The sequence below is a fragment of the Tamandua tetradactyla genome, chromosome 8, assembly GCF_023851605.1.
Source record: "Tamandua tetradactyla isolate mTamTet1 chromosome 8, mTamTet1.pri, whole genome shotgun sequence".
In the NCBI taxonomy this organism is placed as follows: Eukaryota; Metazoa; Chordata; class Mammalia; order Pilosa; family Myrmecophagidae; genus Tamandua; species Tamandua tetradactyla.
This window is the reverse complement of record NC_135334.1, coordinates 110765675-110785316: the sequence shown is the minus strand read 5'-3', so window position 1 is coordinate 110785316 and position 19642 is coordinate 110765675. Positions and strand designations below refer to the sequence as shown.

The 19642-nt window shown below is 41.0% G+C and overlaps 1 protein-coding gene across 1 annotated transcript in view; it reads right to left on the bottom strand.

Annotated features, from left to right (window-relative positions):
* Positions 1-19166, bottom strand: part of CAT (catalase) — a 60013-nt gene extending 40847 nt beyond the window's left edge. Inside the window, exon 1 of the mRNA XM_077114379.1 lies at positions 18987-19166. Coding sequence (XP_076970494.1) covers positions 18987-19052 — 66 coding nt within the window. The 5' untranslated portion in view covers positions 19053-19166. The remainder of the gene's footprint in view (positions 1-18986) is intronic.
* Between the last annotated feature and the right edge of the window lie 476 nt (positions 19167-19642).

Genomic DNA, 19642 nt, shown 5'->3' with positions numbered 1-19642 from the left:
CTTCTGTCTCCTCGCAGGTCCCCCACCTCCCAATCTCTTCACACTGGGTCAAAGGCACCTCCTAAAACAAATCATACTTGCCTGCTTACGTCACTTTTTCTGCTCTGAACAGTGTGATCCTTTCACATCTAGATCCCCAAGACCTGATACAATACCAATACATTTAACAAATGCAGAATAAAAGTTTATGCATTCAGCACATAAATTATGGACCAATATGAAATAGCCAAGAAAGATTATTTCTAAATCTAGGAGGAGAGAGCAGCAAAAGCCTACCCCTCTCCCTGCATCCCCTCCCCACCCCTTCAAAAAGTAAAAGGGAAAAAAATTGAATTTATAATTTCAAATTCTCTTCAAACACCTTTAGACAAATCCATTATGAAAACTGTTACAGATATTGGCTAAGAAGATACCCGACTTGCTAAAAACTGGCACCATGACTGGAAATAGGGACTTAAAAAGCGATGTAAAATTAATTTTGGTTTTGCTATTTTTATAAACTTCATTTGGCTGGAGATAATACATAAATGAGGACAATTTCCTAGGAAGAATAAGGTTGGCTTTCTCTGGTGAAATATTTTATCAATACGGTTTTCACATATTCTTACCCTTTGCTCACAGAAATATCAAGAACAAATTCACATTCTTCTATTTTTTTTAAGTTGAAAAAGATTGGTGATGCCAACCAGCTTCCGGTTTCCAAAAAGTCACGATATTAGCTGCTCACGCTCAGCCACCAACACAGGACACTCCTAGCGTTTTCCAGCAGATTGCTGCCTAACACGCGACACCTACTCCGCACACACCCAAGGGCTGACAATGTGTCCACCCACGGACAGGGGATCAAGACTGTATTGGCCTTCAAATGTCTTAGTCTGTGGAGAGAAATAACAAATATACAAAGACCAGCACGTGCTGAGGATGAGGCACGCCGAGGAGGGGGGCCTCCACCAGCAAGAGCACCCATCCCCACAGCCCCTGCTCCAGCCAAGGGGAGACACTCCCCCAACTCGGCAGTTTGGAGAAGGATCTAGGCCTGTTCCGGGGCTTGGCTCCCGTCTGGTAACCAGCAGCCGCATGGGAGAACATATTCTTCCCACCGCCTAAATGCAGGGGGCGAATGCAACTCAGGGGTGCAATCTCAGCAAGCCTGCTTGGCCGAAACTCCTAAACCGTGTTCTCCAACTGAGCCTCCACCAGGAATGGAAGTAGTATTTTGATCTGCACCTGTCTCATCAACAACTTGTTTCTCTCTCAGCTTGGGTATCTGGGAGGGGTGCCTTATTAGATGCGCTCAACCCTCAAAACAGAAATAGTAGCTTAATAAACAGGGCATATACATTTAATCCATGCAACAACTCTCTGAAGTGGACACTATTATTATTCCCATTTTATACAAGAGGAAACTGAGGCACAGAGAGGTTATGCAACTTGCTGAAGGTCGCACAGCTAGAAACAGGTGGTATCAGGATTCTAACCCAGGCAGACTGGCTTAAGAACCCAAGCTCTTAACCATAATACCACACTGCCTCCTCACACAGCACAGCAAACATATCCTGTGCACCTACTACATGCCAGGCACCCCCTACACACAGTAGGGAGATTTACTGTCCCATTTTTGAGATGGAAGAAAGAAATGGCAGTGAGAAGTAATTTTCCCAAGTGGTCAGGCCAGGATTTGAAATCTGTCTGACTCTATCTGCTTTCTTTACTGAACTTGCAACTTTAAAAAAAAAATCTTTAAAAAAGTCAAAGCATCATAGCCTACCATAAAACCACACTGTACTAGGAAAATATTCTCAAGCACAAAACAAATGAATTCACAACACAGGGGGAAATTTTCTGATCGCCTTAAAGACTGAAAATGACATTTTCTGGGCTATAAACTGGTACTTCATCACGAAGAGGCACATCTGTATGTTTTAGGATGAACTCATCATGATTAAGCCACTAGGTGCCTCGAATGTATAAGTTAGTGACCAGTCAGCCATTCTAAGCTCAATGGCTAAGAATGAGTTTGCATTTTACTTTATTTATTGCCTAAATCACCCTACACGCTCTGCCTAAAAGACTTCCACTCCATAAAATATTAATTACTACATAATGGAAAAAATAAAACCCAATAAGGGTAAGAAAAATATGGCTGTGTTCTACATAAAGAACACAAATGGTTACTGTTGGCACTGAACAGCTTATAATGAGAGTTTAAAGCAGGCCATGCTCACTAGAATCTACAATCTCTATTGCCTCTGAGAACAATAAATACAACATCTTGTAGCAAGCAAAGAATCATGTCTAACTACATGGGGCAAGGGGAAGCAAATGACAGAAGAAAATCAAAACTGATTCAAAGGATCCCATCCCAGGGAAGACAACTTGCAAACAGTTTTAATTACAGAAAAAAAAAAAAAAATAGAACAAGATCACAAGGCTCAGTCTCTGCGTGCCAAGTGACCAAAAACTCCTCCCCGGCCTAGATGTGAAGTGCTTTGTACAAGCAAGGCTGCTTCAAATTACCATGTATAAGAGTAATCATGTGACTTAAACCACTGTTAATATTTTTCCTCTCTTCTTGTAGAATTGCCAAGTATTATTCACTTTGTTACTGAAATATTTCCAGCCAGAAACGGTCAAAACATTACTACTGGTTTTCAATAATTACCAAATATTTAGAATAATATTACCAAAAATAGAACCTTGAAAATACAGAATAATTATCACAAAAGAGGTTTCCTCTGCCTTGAAACTGTTAAATAAGCCTGGGAGTAGTGAGAACTGGCCTAGACTGCAAAAACAATACACAAATGTAAAAGATTCCTTTATTCTTTAAATTAGAAGATGCAATAGTCACAGTTCTCAGAAAAGAGATAAAGAACTAAAAGGAGGAAAAAAGAAACAAAAATAAAGATTTGCTTGTTTTATATTTTGTAATCAAGCTGTCTTTTCTGACCTCAATAAAAATTATGGTGTGGTCTTGATAATGGTTAAGGAATAAAATTGAAACCTTACATATTTAGATTGCCCTTTCATAATGTCTCTCCTGCTGCCACACTGTGACCTAGCAATTCCACTCAAAAGTATTTCCTAAGAGAAACGAAAGAACATGTGCACAAAAAAGTAACTTAGGCACCTGTCCTCCACCCCAAACAGTGGCAGTGTTACATCAACGCCATTATTATCAGATTACCATAAAAAGTGTATAATGGAACTACACAGGCTTTGTCTTATGACTCACTGATAGGAATAATAGGCTAAAACCAGAGTCTCTTCCAGGTAATAGATGAGGCGTAGCAGAAAGTAAATCTTGTGATGTTCAAGTATTCCAACTTTAAGGGATTAGAAGCTACTAATTAAACCTAAGTATCCCAAAGGAAGGGCCCGTGGCATGCTAAGCAATGAGTAACAAAGTTCTCATTCAAAATGACTGGGAACATCTTTAGAACCACATACCCCATCCCAATGTATACTGAGAGAAAGACGGAACAATTTCTAAGTAGATCCAAGTCATACCTACGAAGACATTTGGCTCAGCGCTGGTTTATTAAATGTTAGAGACCTCCCAATCTACCTGCCAGTAACAAAATCTGAACATGAGCCAGACGCCCAATTAACAGCTCTCACGTTGGCTGACACTCTTCCGAAGGAGGGCACACCCAGCCTGGCATTCTGCGTCTCATTCTGGAGGGAGGAAACAATACAGTGCCCTCATATAGTAGTTCCAAAAGTTAAAGATCTCACAGTCCAGTAACAGATCAAAATAAATGGGCAGGAGACCGAGCTTCCAGTCAACCAAGATGGCAGTGTGAACTGCTCTAGGATGCCATGCCCCCACAGAATCTTTGAAGAGCAAAAACTGGCAGACCCACCTTCCTCAAAACTTTGGAAAACATTTAAAGGGTTGCAGTAATGGAGTGAGTGCCAAGCCAAGAACTTATTTAAAAAAAAAAAAAGTAACTGCATTTGTGTTGCAAGTTTTTTGTGCCAATCAGGGTTATGGTAGAGCAGTAAAATTGACAGAATCTAAGCAAGTGGATAAACTGATTTACATTAGAAATGGAATGAGCCACTCTTAAAGAGTGTTAATAGATCCAGAAGTTAAGGAGAAAGCCCCTTGATGTCCACCAACACAATGTATTAAAATCACCAATGACTAAGATTGTCCCAGGTTCTTGGTAGATATCTGTGCTGATTTGAAATTGTTGTATACCCCAGAAAGGCCCTGTCTTCTTTCCTAATCCAATCTTGTGGGGGCAGACCTATTGTATAGGGTGGAAAGTCTGATTAGATTCTTTCCATGGAGATGTGGGGCAGCTAGTTGTAGATGTGGCCTTTGATTAGATGGAGATGTGACTCCACCCATTCGAGATGGGCCTTGATTAGTTTCTGGAGTCATTTAAAAGGAGAAACATTTCAGAGAAAGCTCAGAGCCAACACAAGTCCCAGATGTTTGGAGAACAGTTGCTTCAGAGCCAACTGAGATGCAGAAATCTGTAGATGCTTGGAGTACTGAAAGAAAGTGAGCAGACACTGCTATGTGCCTTCCCATGAGATTCTAAGCAAGCCAGAACCCACAGTTATGTCCCAGAGGAGCTAAGTGAAGGCCCAGAGACACTTACAGAGGAAACCACTGACATCAGAAGCTGGACCCAATGGAACTAGGAACAAGAACCAGGAGAAGCCGTCCATGTGCCTTCTCATGGGACAGACATCGGCTTTTCTTGAGTCAAGGTTATCTTTCTCTGGATGCCTTAGTTTGGAATTTTTATGGACTTAGAACTTGTAACTTAATAAATCCCCTTTTTAAAAGCAAAAAAATGCAAAGTTACTAGCATAAAGATAGACATATTGATCACTAGAATCAAACTGAGAGTTCAGAAATAGACCCACAGATCACGGTCAATTGATTTCTGATAAGGCTTCCAAGTCCATTCAACTGGGACAGAACATTCCCTTCAATAAATGGTTCTAGAAGAACTGGTCAACCATATCCAAAACAATGAAACAGGACCCCTATATCTCACTTCTTATACAAAAATTAACTCAAAATGGATCAAAGACCTAAATATAAAAACCAGTACCATAAAATTCCTGGAAAAACAAACGTAGGGAAACATCTTCAAAATCCAGTGATAGGTGGTAGTTTCTTAGACCTTCCACCCAAAGCAAAAGCAATGAAGAAAAAAAAAAGGATAAATGGAACCACCTCAAAACTGAATACTTCCGTGTTTCAAAGGATTTTGTCAAAAGGGTTAAAAGGCAGCTGACTCAATGGGAGAAAATATTTGGAAACCACATAGCTGACAAGGGTTTGATATCCAGAATACAGAAAGAAATGCTACAACTCAACAATGCAAAGTCAAATAGCCCAATTAAAAAATGGACAAAAGACATAATAGAAATTTTCCAAAGAGGAAATGCAAATGGCTAAAAGGCATATTAAAAGATGCTCATCTTCATTAGCTATTAAGGAAATGCAAATCAAAACCACAATGAGATATCATTTCACATCTACTAGAACCGCCACCATTAAATAAACAGGAAACCACAAATGTTAGAGAGCACATGGAGAAACTGGATCATCTATTCACTGCTGGTGGGAATACAAAATGGAACAGCCACTGTGGAAGATAGTGTTTCCTCAGAAAGCTAAGTATGAGCACTGCCCTTTGATCTAGCAATCCTGCTATAGGTACCTACCCATAAGAACAGAAACCAGGGGTGCCTTAGACACTTGAACACCAATGTTCACAGCAGCATTATTCTCAATTGCCAAATGATGGAAACAACCCAAATGTTCATCAACCAATGAATGGATACACAAAATGTGGCATATGTATACGACGGAATATTATTCAGCAGTAAGAAGGAATGAAGCCCTGAAGCATGTGACAACATGGATGAACCTTGAGGGCATTATGTTGCATGAAGTAAGTCAGGAACAAAAGGGCAAATAAGAGCTCACAAATATGAATTAATTATAATATGTAAACTCATACACATAGAATCTGGAATACAGGTTACGAGGAGATAGAATAAGGCTAGAGAATGGGGAGTGGCTACTTAAGTACAGAATTTTTAACTAGGGTGAATTTAAATATGTGGAAATAGAGGTGACGGTAGCACATTACTGCGAGTATAACTAACAGTGCTGAATGATGTGTGACTGTGGTTGATATGGAGAGTTTAGAGTAATAAATGTCACCAGAAGGAAGGCCAGAGATCAACACATGGGACCGTGTAACACAGTAAATCTTGTGGTGGGTGGTGATTGTGATTAACAGTGCAAGTATAAAATATTTCCTCTATGAATTAGAACAAATGTACAAAATTATTACAAGGAATTAATAATAGAGTGGCAGATGGGGGGAAAACACATCTATTACAAACTATGGACTATAGTTAACAGCAATATATTAATATTCTCTCATCAACCCATGTTATCAACAGCCCCTCCCAACATGAAAAAGTTAGAATGGGAATAGCCTAAAGAGTGGGAGAAAGATCAAAGGTAATGGTGGAGTTATAAAGAGAAGGCCAGGTTTAACAAATGAATGTGAGTGCTGAATTATTATACTGATATTTCTCTTAGTGTCCAGTACTCAGAGCAGCTAGAAATAAAAACCTAAAACTACTTTTGGGAAGACGGCCAAATAGAGTAGCTTGAGTTCAGCCCTGCTCCACTGAAAAGTTAGAGAAGGGACAGGAGGGCAACTGAAGTGGCAATTTGGGAGTGCGGCTGACCTGGGAGAACCTTTTTCACCACATGTGGCAGCCATAGTTGCAGAGGCCGAGGAACTGAGAAGCAGAAAGTTGGAGCCTGGCACAGAGCTGCAGAGCCCATGGGAGTGCACAGATGGGAGCAGGGGTCTAAGAAGTAAGCCAGGCCATGTTCCTTGGGCATGCTACCCTCACCAGCGCAGCCCAGGACCAGCGACTCACCCCAAACCGCACGCACCTGAATTCCATCACCTGCTCCCACTCCCCGCGCTACAGACGCTCCCACCCCACCAACCTCCAGTGCACATACCTGCCCCCCACCCCCACCCCAAGTGCAGCCAATTCACCTTTCCTGCACCCCTCCCAAGCACTACCTCCCCCACCCTATTCCCTATAGGCTGTTGCCAGCGCATAAATGTTGCAGGCACTAACCTCCATACCCAGGCTATCCCTACCCACTCCCCACAGTGTCACACAGCCTCACCCCGCACCCCCCCCACCCCGAGCTCTGCACATCAGTTTATGGCACTCTCAGGCCCACACATGCACACAGGGCCCCTATCACATCATTCAGCCCTGGGAACCTCAGTTTACAGCATCCTAGAACTGCGCATGTGCACGGTCCTCAGTCTTACTTCTGAGCTCTGAGAAAGTGCTGACCTGTGCAGACAGGTCACAGCTGCCCCCAATCCACGAAGGTATAACACCGATCTGCTGTCACAGCTCTACGCATGCGCACAAAGGACCCCAAGACTTAGACCAGTGCACACCAGGGTTACGTCCCCCAGACCAGTGCACAGCTACATCCTCCCTGGCCACTGGGCACACATGTTCACAAGCATCAGTGTAACATCCCCAACCTGCAACCATACCTGCCCTGAAACAAATCACCATACTGAGCGCTCCACCCCGTGCCCTGATCCCTGCTATACAACCATCCCCCAAACAGAAGGCCTTAGACTACTGAAAGAAATCAACTCCCAAAGTAAACAATCAAGATATTTACATGCCACGAATACAGCAGATCACTAAGCATACCTCAATGCAGAGAGATATAGCCCTGCCTAACAACCAAATTAAAAGACCAGAGACACAGACATTGGAACAACTAATCAAAGATGTTCATACAACTCTACTTAGTATCTTCTTTCCTAATCCACTTATTTATTAAGATAAGTGGGATAGCAAAGAGCATAAAGAGGAATTTGAATGAATACACAGAAAAATAATAGATATCAAAGAGATTAAAGACTTTATAGATCAAATAAAAAACATACTAGAGACAACAACACCAGATTTGAAGAGACAAGAAAGAACAAGTGACACAGAGGACAGGATAACTGACTTCAAAGGCTTAAAACTGTAAATGGCAAAAAGGATGGAAAAATGTGAATTGGATCTCAAAGAAATGATAGACAACAAAGCGCACAAATAAAAGAATCACTGGTGTCCCGGAAGGAGAAGGGAGGAAGAAAGGGCTAGGAAGAGTAGTTGAGATGGGGAAAACTTCTCAACCCTCATAAAGAACATAAATATACAAGTCAAAGAAGCCCAACGAATTCCAAACAGAATAAATCCAAATAGGCCTTCCCCAACGCACATGCTAATCAGTCTTTCAAATGTTGAAGAGAAGCAGAAAATCCTGAAAGCAGCAAGATAAAAACAATCTACTACACACAAAGGAATTCAAACAAGACTGAGTTCAGACTACTCAACTAGCACCATGGAGGCAAGAAGGCAGTGATATGATATATTCAAGAGCCTGTAAGAGAAAGACTTCCAGCCAATAATTCTGTACCCAGCCAAATTGTCCTTTAAAATTGGGGGAGAGATTAAAGTTGTCACAGACAAAGAAGTCCTAAAAGAATCTGTCAACAAGATATCAGCCCTACAAAAAAATACTAAAAGGAGATCTGCCAGGTGAAAAAAAAAGACAGGAGAGGAGGTCTGGAGGAGGGCACAGAATCGAAGAGTACCTACCACTAAGGATAATTTAAAGAATACAAAGAGAAAGAGGGAAAAGAATATATAGATCTGACAAATAAAATTAAAAAGATATGATGGTGGATTCAAGAAACGCCTTTTCAGTAATAACTTTAAATGTTAATGGACTAAACTTACCAATTAAAAGATACAGATTGGCAGAATGGATTAAGAGCCATAATTCAGCTATATGCTGCTTACAAGAGACTCACCTTAGACACAAAGATGCAAATAGACTGAAAGTGAAAGGATAGAAAAAGATTTTCCATACGAGCTGTAACCAAAAGAAAGCAGGGGTAGCTATACTAATATTGGACACAATAGACTTTAAATGTAAAGGCATCATAAGAGATAAAGAAGGACACTATATACTAATTAAAGGGTCAATTCAGCAAGAAGATACGACAATCATAAATATGCTCCCAATCAAGGAGCTCCAAAGTACATGAGACAGACATTGGCAAAACTGAAGGGAGTGATAGATCTTTCAACAATAATAGCAGGAGACTTCAAAACACCACTCTCCTCTATAGATAGAACAACCAGACAGAAGATCAACAAGGAAATAGAGAAGTTAAATAACTTGATAAATGAATTAGACCTAACAGACACATATAGATCACTGCACCCCAAAGCACAAGGTTATACGTTCTTCTCTAGTGCTCATGGAACATTCTTCAAGATAGATCATATGTTGGGGCACAAAACAGGTCTTTATAAATTTAAAAACATTTAAATTATTCAAAGCACTTTCTCTGATCACAATGGGATGAAGATGAATCTCAAGAACCACCAAAGAATGAGAACATTCACAAACATATGAAGATTAAGTAACACACTCTTAAAAAACCAGTGGGCCAAAGAAGAAATTGCTAGAGAAATCAGCAGCTATCTGGAGATGAATGAAAATGAGAATACAACTTATCAGAACTTATGGGATGTGGCAAAGGCTGTGCTGAGAGGGAAATTTATTGCCCTAAATGCCTATATTAAACAACAAGAAAGAGCAAAAATCAAGGACTTAACAGCACCCCTGGAGGAACCTGAGAAAGAACAGCAAACTAACCCCAAAGCACACAGAAGAAGAGAAACAGCAAAGATTAAAGCAGAGATAAATGAATGGGAGAACAAAATAAAAACAATAAAAACAATCACTAAAACCAAAAGTTGGTTCTTTGAGAAAATCAATAATACAATTGTATTAAAAAAAAAAGAAGAGAAAAAACTCGTAGGAAAAGCTCACAGCACCTTTGCTGGCCTTTCCCCCACCCCCTCCAGAGTTCTACATGGAGCCAGCCTATGCTTTGAATTGTGGGTCTCAGGCCTTGCTCCAGAGGGAGCAGAGGATCCCCTATGTGCATACTGGGGTGCCTGTATGTCCCTGCCAGTCTCTCAGGTAACAGCCTAAAAGACTGAACCAGGAAACTCCTCTCTGGCTTGCCCTGCCAGAACTTTCCCTGCAGGCAGGCACAGGTACTGATAGCTAAAGTAGTGTAAGAAACAATTAGCTCAAAGTGGTCTGGGGCAAAAGATTACCTGCTTTAAGTCATACAACAGAGCACCCAGGAAAGGGAGAAAGCTCATTTCACAGGGAGTAGAGGGGGCACCCCGAGTCCTGCAAACAGGGTGGCAAGAGCAGGGCCAGGACAAGACGTGTGCTCAGAAAAGGAGAGGACTGTGCACTTCACATTCTCCTCGAGCTGATCTTCTGACCAGGGGACAAATCTCTGAAGAAGTGTTCCAGCCAATATAGAGCCAACATGCAAAGAATATGAAAGAGCGTTTTCAGGGTTTGTTTTCTTAGCTTCTAGCACTCAAGAAAATCTCTATCATATCATAGCTGGATACAAACTTAAGAAACAGACAGCTTAGGGACTAAATCTCAGAGTTAACAACTGTACACCAATAAATTAGATAACCAAGATGAAATGGATCAATTCCTAGAAATATATGAAGTATCTACACTAACTCAAGAAGAAATAAAACATCTCAACAGACCAACAGCATGTAAAGTAATTGGACCAGTAATCAAAAAACTTCCAAGAATCTTGAATAGGGCATGAGATCTTGTTGGTTTGTCTAGGTTAGTGTGACACCCCGTTATTATCCCAGAGTAACTTGGGCAGAGAATAAAAAAGTATTTGTGAAGTCCCCAAAGGAGTAAACATTCAAATTCCTCATCTGGGGAATTCCTGATATTCTCCTACACACTGGGGACAACCAATTCAACAGGCTAAGCCCTCAACCTTGGGGCTTGCCTCTGAAGCTTATTTCTGCAAAGGAATAAACTGATACACCTGAGAGGCTACCCTCAGAGACCCTCTTCTGTTGCTGGGATGTGGCCTCTCTTGCTAAGCCAACTTGGCGGATGAACTCACTGCCTTCCGCCCCAACCCCACGTGGGACATGAGGACAAGACTCCAGTGGTGTAAATCTTCCTGGCACGGGGGACAGGACTCCTGGAGATGAGCTGGGACCCGACACCATCAGAATGAGAGAGCCTTCTTGACCAACAGGGGGAAGAGAGAAATGAGACAACACAAATTCTCAATGGCTGAGAGATTTCAAACAGAGTCAAGAGGTTATTCTGGAGGTTATTCTTATACATTATATAGATATCCCATTTTAGTTTATGTACAGGAGGGGCTAGAGGAAAGTACCTGAAACTGGTGAACTGTATTCCAGTGGCCTTGATTCTTGAAGAAGACTGTATAACTATATAGCTTTTACAATGTGACTGTGTGATTGTGAAAACCTTTTGTCTGATGCTCTTTTTATCTAGTGTAGGAACAGGTGAGCAAAAAAAAAAAAAGAAGAAATAATTAATAGGGGGATAAAGGGTAAAACAGGGTAGACTGAAATACAGTGGGTCAATGAGAGGGAGGGGTAAGGGGTATGGGATGTATAAGTTTTTTTCTTTTTTTTTCTTTTTCTGGAGTGATACAAATGTTTCTACAAATGATTATGGTGAAGAATACACAACTACGTGATGATGCTGTGAGTCACTGTATAATATGGTTGGACTGTACGTGTGTGGATATTTCTCAGTAAAAATATTTTAAAAATTAAAAAAAAACTTCCAACAAAGAAAAGCTCAAGACCCGTGAATTTTACTAAACATCCCAAAAATTAACACTAATCCTGCTCAAACTCTTCCAAAAACCTGAGGTGGAGGGAACACTGTCTAACTCATTCTATGAGGCCAACATAACACTAACACCAATCCCTTTAGATAAAGATACTAAAAAAAGAAAATTACTAATCAATATCCCTTATGTATACAGATACAAAAGTCCTCAACAAAAATACTAGCACTATGAATCCAACAGCACATTAAAAGAATTATACAGCATGATCAAATAGGATTTACATTTACTCAGGTATGCAAGGGTGGTTCAACAAAGAAAGCCAATTAATAGAATATGCCACATTAATAGCACAAACGGGAAAAAACACATGATCAATTCAACTGAAATACAAAAAGGCTTCTGATGAAATCCAGCATACCTTCTTGTTAAAAACAATGAGAAAAACAAGGAATAAAAGGAAATTTCCTCAACTTGATAAAGAATGTACATGAAAAATCCACAACTAACATCATACTCAATGGTGAGTGACAGACTGAAAGCTTTCCCTCTAAAGTCAGGAACAAGACAAGGATGCACACTGTCACCACTGTTATTCAACACTGTACTGGAAGTTCTAACCAGAACAATTGGCAAGAAAATCAAATAAAAGGCACCCAAATTGGAAAGGAAGAAGTAAAACTTTCAGTAATTGAAAATAAAATGATCTCCTATATATAGAAAATAATGAAAAATCCACAACAAAGAGCTAATAAACAATACAGCAAAGTGGCAGTGTATAAGATCAACATGCAAAAAGCAGTAGTGTTTCTACATACTAGTAATGAACATTCTGAAAGAATCAATAATTCCATTTTCAATAGCAACTTAAAGAACTAAACATTGAGAAATAAATTTAATGAAGGATATAAAGATATACACAGAAAACTACAAAAAATGCTAAAAGAATATTTTTTTTAAAAAGACCTAAATAAATGTAAAAACATACCATGTTCATGGATTGGAAGACTAAATATTAAGATCCAAGGTGATCTGCAGAGTCAACGCAATCACTCTCAAAATTCCAACAGCCTTCTCTGCAGAAACGGAAAATCAGTCATCAAATTTTATGGAAAGGAAAAGGGCTCCTGACAGCCAAAACCATCTTGTAAAAGCCGAACAGAGTTGGAGGACTCACATTTCTTGATTTTAAAATGTATTACAAAGCTTAGTAATCAAAACAGCATGTTACTGTACAAGGACAAGACACATAAACTCATGGCATCAAATTGAGAGTTCAAAACTAAACCCTCAAACCTACAGCCAACTGAGTTTTGACAAGGGTGCCTTGTCAAACACATGGGGCTGAGAGAACTGGATCTCCCTTGGCAAAAGACTGAAGCTGGACCCCTACCTCACACCAGACACAAAAATGAACTCAAAATGGATCAAAAGTCCAAATATGAGAACCAAAACTACAGAACTCCTAAAAGAAAATGTAGGAAACATCTCAGGGACATTGTGTTGCGCAATGTTTCTTAGACTTTAAGCCAAAAACATGAGCAACACAGGAAGAAAATAGATAAAGCTGAGTTGTCAAAATTAAAAACTTTTGTGTGTCAAAGAACTTCATCATGAAAGTTAAAAGACAACTCACAGAATGGGAGAAAACATTTGGAAACCACATACCCAATAAGGGCTTCATATCCAGGATATATAAACAAATCTTACAACTTAGCAACAAAAGACAAACAACCCAATTTAAAAACAGCCAAAAGACTTGAATAGACAATTCTCCAAAGAAGATAAACAAGCAGCCAATAAGCACATTAAAAGATGCTCAACATCGTTAGCTATCAGGGAACTGCAAATCAAAACCACAATAGGAGTGCAGCGTGGACCTTTCAATAAGAGCTTTATTCTCATACTAGGACCCTGGAAGGCAATGGAGGTGGCGGCTAATTGCTCCTCGTCAAAGAGAGACAAAAAATTTGCTGGCTGTTTTCCAAATTATTCCTATGCAGCTCTCTGCAGATGCCTCTGCCAAGTCTTCATCTACCATCAGCCCACTCCCTGTCCACTGTACTTTACAACAGAAAGGAAGGCAGGCAGGTAGGGCAGGTTGCTAAAAAGCAAGCAGCAAGCAGCAAGCAGCAAGCCTGGAAACCAATGACCCTATTTTAGGCTTCCAAGCAACAAACAAGAGATTATTTGTTCTCACTACCAAAAACTTCCTTTCAATAAAGGTAAATACTGAGAATTATTTACTCAAAAAAAAAAAAAAAGCCCACAATGAGATAACATTTTATACTCATTAGCATGACTACTATTTAAAAAATGGAAACTTATGAGTATTGGAGACGATGCAGAGAAATAAGAACCCTCTAATATAAAACGGTACTGCCACTGTGAAAAGTTTGGTGGTTCCTAGGAATCCCACTTTTAGGAGTATATCCAAAAGAACTGAAAGCAGGGACTCAGACATTTGCACATCAATGTTCATGGTGGCATTACTGACAACTGCCAAAAGATAGGAAGCAACCCAAGCGTCCATCAACAGATGAATGGGTGAACAAAATGAGTATATACATGAAATGGAATATTACTCAGCCATTAAAAGGAATGGAATTCTGATACAGGAAACAACACAAATGAACCCTGAAGAAATCACAATGAGTGAAATAAGCCAGACATAAAAGGACAATTATTGTATCTCACAAACACAAAATAATTAGAATAAGCAAATTCATTGAATCAGAAACTAGAAAACAGGATTTCAGAGGCCAGAGTGGAGTTAGAGAACAGGGAGTTAATGTTTACTTGGTACAGAGTTTCTGTTTGGTAAAGTTTTGGTAGCTGATAATGTTGACAGTAGCACAACATTCTGAATGTACTAACATCACTGAATTATATATCTGAATGTGGTTAAAAGGGGGATATTTTAGTGTATGTATCTAGAATAATTTTTTTAATCATAGGACTAGACAATACTAATGTAAAGTATTAGATATAGTTAATAATATAATTATAATCATATTCTCTCATTAATTGTTAGTAAGGCACCACACTAATGTAAAGCATTAGTAAGAGGGAAAACTGAGTGTGTACAAAGGGTTATATGTGAACTCTCTTTTCTGTAGAGTTTTTCTGTAAACCTACAACTTCTCTAATTAACAAAAAAAAATCTTTAAGGGAGGGCAAGAGAAGAAGAGAGAATATTGATACAGAACTGCATACTAATATAAAAAAGTGTTTACCAAGCAAGGGGAGATAAAACTTAAAAAAAAAAAAAAGAAAGAAAAAGAAAACAAAACCTATCCTCTACTACTGTCAGAATTTTCTAACAGAAGGTATTTTAATGTCAGAAAGTAAAAAAGACAATCTTTAAAAAGAGACTAGGGGAGACTCAGCCCGTTTGTCCATCACCGCATCACAAAATAATGGCTGGATAGATTTTCACTAAATTCTGAGCGTAAGTTTTGGTTAATGTGGCACAGTCTATTTTCTGGACACAGAGATGGGCGACATTTCCCAACATTCCTTGCAGTGTGGTGTGACCAGTGACAGGTTTCCAGCTAATGAAACAGTAGAGGTAGCTGGCGCCAATTCATAAATACGAATATATCACAACTGACTAGCATTAAAAACTACTGATACATGCCGCAACATGAATGAACCTTAAAAATATTTTTGCTGAGTCAAAAAAAGTCTTGCAGAAAAAAAGTACATAAGCAATCAATGGTTTTAACAATATAAAACAGCGGTTGCCTGGGACAAAGTTGCTGGGAATGACTGGGAAACAGCACAAGAGAACTTTCCAGGATGATAATATTCTATATCTTAACAAGGGTTTGGGATTCACAGATGTATTTATCAAAATACATGGAATGGTATACTTAAGATTTGTGCATTTCACCGTATGTAAATATTGTCTTAAAAACATACACGTTGAACTCTGTTCATAATATGCATGCTTAGTACTTAAGGGGGAAGTATGCTGATATCTACAACTTACTTTGAAATGCCCACCAGAATAAAATGGATTAATGGCACATGAAGGGATGGACAGACAGAATAACGTGATAGAAGATATATAGCAAAATATTCATTATAGACTCCAGATGATGAATATATGGGTATTTACTGCACAATTCTTTCAACTTTTCTGAATGTTTGAAATTTTTCAAAATAAACTGTTGGAAAATTATACAGGCTAGGTGACATATGCAAAATTCCCTCTGGCAGATCCTGGGGGGGGGGTGGTCACCTCAAAGAAATAAGCAGTCATTACAGATAGCAGCAAAAACTGGGGAAAGGAGCAGGACACTAAAATGTGCTTCCCCATCAGGACGCATGTGCACGACGCACTGAGATGCTGTGAGCACAGGAAACAGCAGCGATTTCAACTATGAGTCTCCTGAAAACTATCACATTATCCATATTTTCCCCCACTCATCCAGTATTCATGAAAAGTACACTGCGAACCAGGATTAGCAATCACTGGTTATGGAAAGAGTCCTGGCCAGGGGAAGCCAAGTTTTGATCTTGGCTCTGCCACTACTAGCTGCGCATGCCTGATAAAGACTCTTAAGTCTCTCTGGTTCACTTTGATTAAGAACTGAATGTGAGAATGAAAGAGGGAGAAGTGCTCTGGGCACACAGGCAACCAGAAGGAAAGAGAGACAATAAAGACTGAGACGGTGTAATTTAGGAATGCCTAGAATGAACAATGATAGTGACTAAAATTAAAAATTAAAAAATGTTTTTGCATGAGGGAGAACAAAGCAATATCAATATTGCAGGGTGTTGAAAGTAGATGGTCATTCATATTTTAAACTTCAACTTCTGTGTGAGACTAAAGCAAGAAATGTTTATTTGGTGCACACTTTATATTTTGACTAGTGCATTTCCTAATTTAACTTATACGGACAGTTTAATTGAACACCATAAGTACATGGAACCTTGAATAGGGCATGAGATTTTGTTGGTTTGTCAAGGTTAGTGTGATCTCCCGATAAATTCCAGAGTGATTTCAACAGTGAATAAAGAAGTATTTGCAAAGTCCCCTTGGGGATAAGGGGAGAAAGGGGGGGAAATTCAACTTCCCCATTTGGAGAATTCCTGATAGTCTCACAAGCAATGGAGACAAACAAATCAATAGGCCGAACCTTCAATCGGGGTTTGGCCCTATGAAACTTATCCCTGCAAAGGATAGGCTAAGCCTAGTTAAAATTAGGCCCAAGAGTCACCCCCCAGAGAACCTCTTTTGTGCTCAGATGTGGCCTCTCTCCCTTTAAGCCAACATGGCAAACGAATTCACTGCCCTGCCTCCCCTCTAGTGGGACATGACTACCAAGGGTGTAAACCTCCCTGACATCGTGGGACAGAAATCCTAGGATGAATTGGGACAAGGGATTGAGAAAACATTCTCAACTAAAAGGGGGAAGAGAGAAATGAGATAAAAGAAAGTGTCAGTGACTGAGAGATTTCAAATAGTCGAGAGGTTATCCTGGAGGTTATTCTTATGCATTATACAGCTATCCCCTTTCTACTTTATGGGTATTAGAGTGGCTAAAGAGAAGTACCTGAAACTGTAGAGCTGTGTTCCAGTAGCCATGTTTCTTGAAGATGATTGTATAATGATATAGCTTTTGCAGTGTGACTGTGTGATTGTGAAAATCTTGTGTCTGATGCTCCTTTTATCTATGGTATGGACAGATGAGATATAGGGAGAACAAAGGTTAAAATAAATTGAGTAGATTGAAATACTAGTGGTCAATGAGAGGGAGGGGTAAGAGGTATGGCATGTATGAGTCTCTTCTTTTTTCTTTTTTCTTTCTTTTGCTGGAGAGATGCAAGTTCAAAAAAATGATCATGGTGATGAATACACAATTATATGATGATGTTGTGAGCCATTAATTGTAACTATGTCAAGAATGTTTGTATGCTTGTTTGTTGTTTACAGTAAAAAAGAAAAAATCTACAGGCATTAAAAGAAAAAAAAAAGAACTGCATGAAAAATTTAATTATCCTAGCGGCATACAATAAAGGACAAGCGTGAGAGGAGAGATTTCCAAGGCTCTTAGAGGGAAATGGCAAAGTTTTCACCAACAGGAAGCCATTAAAGTAATCATGAGCAATGTACCATTTATACCCCAGGTCACGGTCCATTAAAACACTGCTGAGAAAGAAAAAAAAAAAAAAAACACTAGACAGAGAGGATGTATGGTTCTAATCCTCCCATGAGCCACCAGCCACGTGAACTTGGTAAATCCCTGAGATTCTCTGGGCCAGATTTCCACCTGACAAAATAAACTGCCTACCTAAACCAACCTCTCAAAAAGTTTGGGCGAGTCTGAGACTCTGCACCCCGTGGCACACACCAGGAATGCTTCCTCCACAACTGGGCTTAAATCCTACTCACCTTTAAAGCTCTCCTTGTTGGAGGGTAAGCATTTGTTATCTGTCTTGTCTGAGCAACTAGACTTTGAGCTTCTCTGGGACTCTGTTCTTGGACTTTGTACACCTTGTCCCAGCACAGTACCTGCCACATGCAGGCACTCAAAGATCACACATGGAATACATATATCAATTAATCCCTATGTCCCTTCTTGGGGTAAAATGCTAGGCTAGAAGCTTTTATGTGCAAATAAAATAATGGACGTGAAATTGTTTTGCAGTCAGTTGTACTGTCTCAGTCACGGTGCTGGGACACTGATACGATAAAACACGTTCGCTGCCCCTTGGCACCCCACAAATACGAAAGCTTGCACTAAATACCTTGGTAAGGTCGAAGCTGGAGCCTCTTCCCACTTCCCTCCCATGCCTGCCCCCCACCCCCACTTCCTTTCTTGCAACTGCAGCTCTCTGCCTCTTTCCCTGGGAGCCTGAATTCCTCCCTCAAGCTGCGACCTCTGCCCTAGTTGGCAACAGTGCAAACTCAGGAACCAAAGAGCCGCGCCCTGTGGGCGACAATTCCCACAGACTTTGCAAGCAACGTGGGGTCCACCGTCCCGAACCCCTGACCCCTCTTCCCTCCTCAACGCGAATGGTACAGTCCATCGGAACGAAAGGCCGCACACCCTTCCCCTCCCCCCGCCCCAAGATCAATGGTACAGCCCCTCAGGACGGCGCAGCGCCGGGGGAAGCACGGGCCGTTAGTTGTGAACGCCGGGGCTCCCAGCGTCAAGCTAGTGCTGATGCGTAGAGCAAAGGGTGCACCTGATTGGCCCGGTGCTCCTTCCAGAACTTCATCTGGTCGCTGGCTGGGTCCCGGCTGTCCGCCATGGTGCCCGACTGGACCTTCAGAACGTTATAGGCTGCCTCAGCTCGCGGACTCCACCACCAGCAAGCGAACGCGACCACAGCCCCGCCGCCGCGGTAGAAGACTTCGAGCAGGGCCAGCTAGCCCCGCCCTTCTCCCCGCCCCCTCGGCAGAGCGGCCTCCTGACTGGGCGCTGGAGTGCTGGGAGGAATGGGATTGGGTGAAGGAGGCGGGGGGCGAAGGGAGGGCCCGGAGAGCCTCAGGAACCGTGCAGACTGGAAGGGGAGGGGCGCGAGGCGCGGAGAGCCCCACCTCTGCCGGGCCCCGAGCGCAGAGCTGAACCCCAATAGCCCGAGATAATCCAAAGGGCGGGAGCCCGCGTCCGAGGACCTGGCGCTCGCCTCTAGTTATCGGCACCCTGCCCCGGGACGCGGCGGTGGGTGGCTGGCCAGTCTTCCAGAGGCAATGCTTCGGCCCTGTAGGGTGGGCCTTTGGGTTCGGTGAGCATGCCAGAAATCCCGGGTTGGAGTCTCTGCAAACTTGCTTTGTCACATCCTAGTCTAAGGAGCGTTCGCAGTTGAAGAATCGATGGAATTTGGAATAGATGTAAACA